At 41.7% G+C, this 6,676-nt stretch overlaps 2 protein-coding genes across 3 annotated transcripts; one reads left to right on the top strand and one right to left on the bottom strand.

Moving 5' to 3' along the window:
• The first annotated feature begins 336 nt into the window (after window positions 1–336).
• Window positions 337–3,227, top strand: LOC128733548 (electron transfer flavoprotein-ubiquinone oxidoreductase, mitochondrial). The gene is made up of 5 exons (XM_053827201.1): window positions 337–441; window positions 509–665; window positions 1,085–1,198; window positions 1,262–2,396; window positions 2,454–3,227. The coding sequence occupies exons 2-5, from the start codon at window positions 635–637 to the stop codon at window positions 2,989–2,991; spliced, it is 1,818 nt and encodes a 605-aa protein (XP_053683176.1). The 5' UTR covers window positions 337–441; window positions 509–634; the 3' UTR covers window positions 2,992–3,227.
• On the bottom strand, window positions 3,100–4,374 carry LOC128733549 (vesicle transport protein USE1). 2 transcript variants are annotated; one of them, XM_053827203.1, is made up of 5 exons: window positions 4,049–4,328; window positions 3,596–3,986; window positions 3,383–3,524; window positions 3,243–3,322; window positions 3,100–3,180 (listed from the first exon to the last, which is right to left on the bottom strand). In XM_053827203.1, exons 1-4 carry the CDS (start codon window positions 4,189–4,191, stop codon window positions 3,279–3,281), a joined length of 720 nt encoding a protein of 239 aa, XP_053683178.1. In that variant the 5' UTR covers window positions 4,192–4,328; the 3' UTR covers window positions 3,100–3,180; window positions 3,243–3,278. The 2 variants fall into 2 exon arrangements, with proteins under 2 accessions (XP_053683178.1, XP_053683177.1); XM_053827202.1 differs by adding an exon at window positions 4,345–4,374 and having other exon boundaries at window positions 3,128–3,322; window positions 4,049–4,262.
• Between the last annotated feature and the right edge of the window lie 2,302 nt (window positions 4,375–6,676).

Below are 6,676 nucleotides of genomic sequence, written 5' to 3'. Positions count from 1 at the left end.
ATTTGCAGATTTGTCTGCAAATTGCAGATTTTTGGAACGGTCTTGCAGATCATTATAAATATGCAGATATTTGCAGTTTTTATGACTTTTATTGTTTTGTTGCAGATTTTTGTTCGAAGCTCTTTAAACTTTCACAGACTTCCTAAAAAAGTGTGCAGATTTTCGCAGATTATTTTCAAACCAGAAAATTCGAGTAGCCGGAAAACTGCTCGATTTTTCCGGTTTTCGAGCAGTTGCAGACATTTTTTTAGAAAATATGGCATCTCTGGTTTCCTCACATATTTAGTTCTTGTTATACTCTACTGGCATTAGTAGTATTTCCCTTATTGGAACGAAAGTTATTTCAGTTTATTTTTATTTCTTTATGTTATACGGTTAAAGTCATTGTGATACATACAAAGAATTTATTCCATCAAGTTCAGTTCACCTGCTAATAAATAGGTAGGGGGTGTCTCCGAATTGATACTCGGAATTAGGTATTTACGGATTTTTGTTTGCTCTGCTTTAGGTTCAAAGTTTATCTCCACGTCCGCTACATATGTGCAATTGAGTTCCAATACAACACAACGCTGCTGAATGTTATACTAAAATTATTATATAATTTGCGGAGATCAGTGATAAGATACTTATCATCATGGCAAGGAATATTCTACAGCTGTCCAAGTGTAAGTTCTTCAACCGGACTAATTCAGTTTCGTTATCAGATTTAATTAAACGAAGCGCAGATTAGGCGGTTTTACTGAATCAGAGAGATCGATCGGTATAATATTAATGTTCGCTGTCCACGAAAGCACGCCAGTGTTTCACGTCTTTTAGTCAAAGCTTTAATTTTTTATATCTGCATTAAGATATTTCAATCATGGTTTCATAGATCAATGATAGTTAAATTGGTTTGAGTTTAATCCGCGTACCTTTTCTTTGTTTATTGGGTGAGTAAATCGATCAAAGTCTCAGGATGAAGCTGTTATGCATAAAATTGGACTTTGATTTCACTCATTTATGTTATGTCATTATTATTATTGTTGATAAATTATCATCGGTGACATCGCATGATTTCCATTCTAATAAATTTTTATTGCTTCAGATCCCAGAGTGCTTCTGAATACTCATCGAAACTATTCGGAAGCATCGGCTCAGTTTCCAAAAATAACAACCCACTATACGGTCCATCCTCGCGATAAGGACTCAAGATGGGCAGGTAAGGCCATTTTGCGATAATGACAATTTAATTGAGTTCACTTAAGCTATCTTTTGTGCGCAGAGGTCGACATGGAACGCTTCGTAGACGAAGCGGATCTTCTGATCGTCGGTGGAGGTCCGGCCGGTTTCTCGGCCGCAATTCGTGCCAAGGAAATAGCCGCGGAGAAGGGTCAAGAGCTGCGAGTTTGTTTAGTTGAAAAGGCGTCCGAAGTCGGAGGACACATTCTATCGGGGGCGTGTTTGGATCCCATAGCTCTGAATGAGTTGATACCGGACTGGAAGGAGAAGGAAGCACCGCTCACTACGCCCGTAACGCATGACAAATTTTCCTGGCTGTCCAAAAGTGGAAAATTCCCTATTCCAATCTTCCCGGGCTGGCCTATGGATAATCGGGGGAACTACGTGGTTCGATTGGGACATGTAGTAGCCTGGCTTGGACAGCAAGCTGAAGCACTGGGTGTGGAGATTTATCCCGGTACTGCTGCGTCCGAAGTGCTCTTCCACGAGGATGGATCCGTGAAAGGTATTGCGACAGGAGATGTTGGTATATCGAAGAGTGGGGCTCCTAAAGATACGTTTGCCCGCGGTATGGAGTTACATGCCAAAACAACTATTTTTGCTGAAGGCTGCCGAGGTCATTTGTCCAAACAGTTGATGGCTAAGTTTGGATTGAATGCGGAGAATGAACCGCAAACCTACGGTATCGGGTTGAAGGAGGTTTGGGAAATTAAACCGGAGCACCACACCCCTGGTCTTGTGGAGCACACCATTGGATGGCCTTTGGATAAAAATACATATGGCGGATCGTTCCTGTACCATTTGAATGAACCAACTCCGTTGGTTGCTGTTGGACTTGTCGTTGGTCTCGATTACGTCAATCCGTATATGAGTCCGTTCCAGGAGTTCCAGCGATTTAAAACCCATCCCAAAGTGCGTCATGTATTCGAAGGTGGAAATCGGATAGCCTATGGTGCTCGTGCATTGAACGAAGGTGGTTACCAAAGCATTCCCAAGCTCACGTTCCCCGGTGGTTGTCTGGTGGGCTGTGCCGCCGGTTTTATGAACGTTCCGCGCGTGAAAGGCAGCCACTATGCAATGAAAAGTGGCATGCTTGCTGCTGAGAGTGCCTGCGAAGCAATCCTCTCGGGACAAACCCAGGATAAGGTTGGATTGGAACCGAAAGATTATCCGGACAGGTAGGAGAGTTGCATTCACTTGATAACTTCTTAAATTATTGTTTTTTTTTTCCAAAGAATTAAGGAATCTTATGTGTGGAAAGATTTGTACAAAGTCCGAAATGCACGGCCTAGTTTTCACAACGCATTCGGACTGTACGGAGGAGTGGCGTACAGTGGATTCACTTTGCTGCTGGGAGGACGTGAGCCGTGGACACTCAGCCATGGTGCGCCGGATCACACTCGTTTAAAGCCGGCAAAGGAATTCAAACCGATCGAATATCCCAAACCTGATGGAAAAATTAGCTTTGATCTGCTTTCGTCGGTTGCTCTCACCGGAACGAACCACGAAGGAGATCAGCCAGCCCATCTTACCTTGAAGGACGATACCGTTCCGGTAAAGAACAATTTGGACATCTACGACGGGCCGGAGGCACGGTTTTGTCCTGCCGGTGTCTACGAGTTCGTACCAAATGACGAAGGCGGTAACATGAAGCTGCAAATCAACGCGCAGAACTGCATCCACTGTAAAACCTGCGACATTAAGGATGTGACGCAGAACATTAACTGGGTCGTTCCCGAGGGCGGTGGTGGTCCGGCCTATAATGGCATGTAATGATCCAGTTCTGCTGCATTTATGTAAGTGTTGTGTTTCTCTGTAGAGATTAATTTTTGAACAATTGTACCTATTCCGGATAAAATATTTCTTTCTATAAAGTTGTCCAATCGTGTTTGCCTTTGATTTCCACCATCAAAAGGTTGTGGGTTAAATACTGTAAAATTTATTCTTCCGTTTTTCTTCATTCTAAAACAAAATAACAAGAAATGCAGAGGGAATAAAACAGCTGTTTATAGTTACAAACACACTTAAAGCGAGAGTCCGAAAGTTTCCCGGTTGGATTATCAATAAGTTTTTTTCTTCATAATCTTCATAAATAGTACCATAACTAAAATTTAACAAAATGGTTTTTAACTTGTAAATTTGTGGTCATGTATTGTATACTCACAGATGAAAATCATCATGACGAGCCCTATCATAAGCCACATCCAACATTTCCACGCTTTTTTCGAACTTTCCTGCAGCTTAGCCGATTCAGCTGTTAGCGAGGACATATTCTGATCAGATAATTTGGATGACTTACTGACAATCTACAATGAAGAAACAAAATAATAAAAAACTGTCACCCTTCCAGAACAGCATTTCCTCCATTTAAACTTACCTCTGTGTCTTTTTTGATAATCTTGTTGGCAGTTTCGGTTTGCTCCTTCAAATTCCGCGTAAGCATCAGCATATCCTCCGCTATCTTTTCCTGAATGTCCGAGTATTGTTTGACCGTTTGTTCCAGATTTTCCGCTACCTTCTGGCCGGCCCGCCGTCGAATGGTGGAAAAATTACCGTTAAACAGTTCACTGCGCATTTCTTTCTGAAACTTTTGATCGTGAATCTGACGAATCTCGCGCAGTACGTCCTCACCGGACTCGGTAGCCGCTGCTTTGGATTTGGTTTTCAATCTTCGCTGTTCCGCGGGCGACGGTTCGACATAATTGGAGGCCTTCTTCAGCTCGGCACATCTATTTCGATACTCCGTTATCAATTTATCTTCTGGTTTCCTGAAAAAAAAAAAGCTCGCGATAAATCAGACGCCATCGGCCAATCGTGTTCGATCACTCACTCAAACTGTTCCTCCAGCTCCAGGATCATCGTATCCAGCGACCGGATGTACTTTTTCAGTCTCCAGTCCTGCTGATCGGCCGAAACTATCTCCTCGCACTGCGCGATTAGACTTCGTACGTTGATCTCCAGCTTAGACGTCATCGTTGCAGCGGTCGGGCACTGATTTCTATTTTCCGTGATTTATTGGTGAAATCTCTCGCTCCCTCGCGAATCTGGACCATATAAAAGTGAAATTTTACTGGCTGGTGGCTCGCGGGTGGAATAGTAAATTAGATGAGAAGCATAAGCACAAACCAACAGAGGAGAAAAGTGTTTGCGTTGTCGCCAGTTGCGTTGTCTTTTGTCTATATCACTCTATCGCACATCGTTAGACAGCGCCAGGCTTGCCATCCTTGCCATAAGCAGGATTTAAAAAAAAGAAAAAGGCAATAAACTACTGTTTGAATAAGAAAACCAATCCAGGTAAACTCGACAATATCATTTTTGTGTTCCTTTAATAAAAATAATGCATATTTATCTTATTATTCAGACTTCAGGAAAGTTAAAATTTAACAGAAAACTTTGGAAGCTTTCGTTTAGTAAAATTATGAAATTCGACACATGTGGCAACGCTGGATTAGCGATGCCGATGACAAACGACGACACTGACAGTTTATAGAACAAAAGCCAACAAAAAAGAACGAAACAGTGATGCCAAGAATGATACTTTGCCGAATCCCGCCTCACAAAGTCCACCCAGTCCACCCACCTCCTCGACATCGCTATCTTGGTCTACAGAGTTTGACAATACCCCCATTAAGTTGGACCCCTCACTATTGTACCCCAAACAACAATGGCCGTCGCATTGATTTTCTATGAAGTGATTTCCCGCCCAGTGTTTTCGACGTTTCAGTTTCAGTCACAGAAAAATGGCGACGTGCCGGGGGGTCGAGTCCACCCAATTCAATGTGGTAATAAAGGTGAAGAAGAAGAAGACATTTGATGAGGCCATGTACCCCCGCTGGAATGACCTTCTTTAATCTGAACATTTGAAGATAGAATTAACAAAAGGGCGAATGTCGCAAGTGTAAACAAACCGAGTGAGGGTTGATTTTCCTATGCTGGTCCAGCAAAAAATAACTCTCACCCGTTTTGTTTACATTTGCGACATTCGCCCTTTTGTTAATTCTACCTAGATTTTTAATCTGTACACTGAGAAAACTTTTCGTATCCAGCTTTCCACGAGCGATAATGGTGGCTTTTGAGCACAAGTGGGCACAATCTTTTGACATTCATTGTAGGAGCGTCGAGTTCGCCCTGACGGAGTTACTATGGAAACATCCATGATTGTTTGTTGTTCGAGTGTAAAAATGTAAACATTGTTTCAATTTGCAGATCAGCTGAAGAGGAACGGGATTGAACGGAAAGAAATTTTATGGATTGTGGCTTCGCAGTTTTCGGACATTTCAGGGAGAATGGCCAAATACGCAACGGAAAGTTTCTTATTAAAACGAGACGCTGTACGAGAGCAAACTTGGCAACAGCACGACCAATATGAAGTTATTGTTTGGCTCTGAGTACACTCGAATATTTAATTCGCTCGATTGTAAAAAGTATCCTGAGCCGGTGCTTTCAGGAAATTATGGCCGCAAACCACTACAAAAGTTTGAATCTGTTCGGTTATGTTGCACTTCAGCTAATCTGCAAAATGAAACAATGTTTACATTTTTACACTCGAACAACAAATAATCATGGATGTTTCCATAGTAACTCCGTCAGGGCGAACTCGACGCGCCTACAATGAATGTCAAAAGATTGTGCCCACTTGTGCTCAATAACCGCCATTATCGCTCGTGAAAAGCTGTATAGTTTCTATGTGTCCCACATATAGATATTTGCAATGTACCCAGTAAATGATCTTTATGTGCCAAAAAGTTATCATTTATGTGCAAGCGAAAAATTAGCACATACTATTCATATGCGTATCCAGCTTCCCACAAGCGATAATGGCGGATATTGATATTTAATTTACGCCCTATAGAATCCGATTGAAAATTAATGAGCTTCAGCTGTTGCTGCTTGCTGCTTCCCCGGATAAGGCAACGAAGACATCCAAATTCACCAAGCGAGACGCCAACAAACCGAAGAATCCATCGACTTATCCGCAAGTGAACGATATGGTTTTGGCTGCGCATAGTTCATTCGGTCAGCGGCTTTCGTTGGCGACATACCCAAGGAACAATTTTTGCTTATTAAACGTTTAACCGACAGCTTTTATTCAGCACATGCTGTATAGCTGCTTTTCAAGTATGTCTAAACACCTCTGTTCAATGCTTATACAGTTGATTTTGGAGAATTTAAACAGCACAGTGCTGAATATGGGCGTGGAAGATGCGTTTGTATGACTGTTATGCAACGTATAGTAAAACGTTTATTCAGTACGTGTATATATGTTTATTAAACTTCTGCTGATGACACTTAAGCTACATTTATTCCACAGCAGTTCAACATTTAGACAAGCAAAAAGAAAAAAAATATGCAGGAAGTATTTTTATTTTATTTTGTGGGTTTCGTTATTTTCATGGCCATTTTTGTATGCCTATATTATAATTTTTAATAAGAGACTTAGTAGGAAATCATTGGTTGA

The sequence above is a fragment of the Sabethes cyaneus genome, chromosome 2, assembly GCF_943734655.1.
Source record: "Sabethes cyaneus chromosome 2, idSabCyanKW18_F2, whole genome shotgun sequence".
NCBI lineage: Eukaryota > Metazoa > Arthropoda > Insecta > Diptera > Culicidae > Sabethes > Sabethes cyaneus.
Note: the sequence above shows the minus strand (reverse complement) of the source record. Positions and strands in the feature narration are given on the sequence as shown.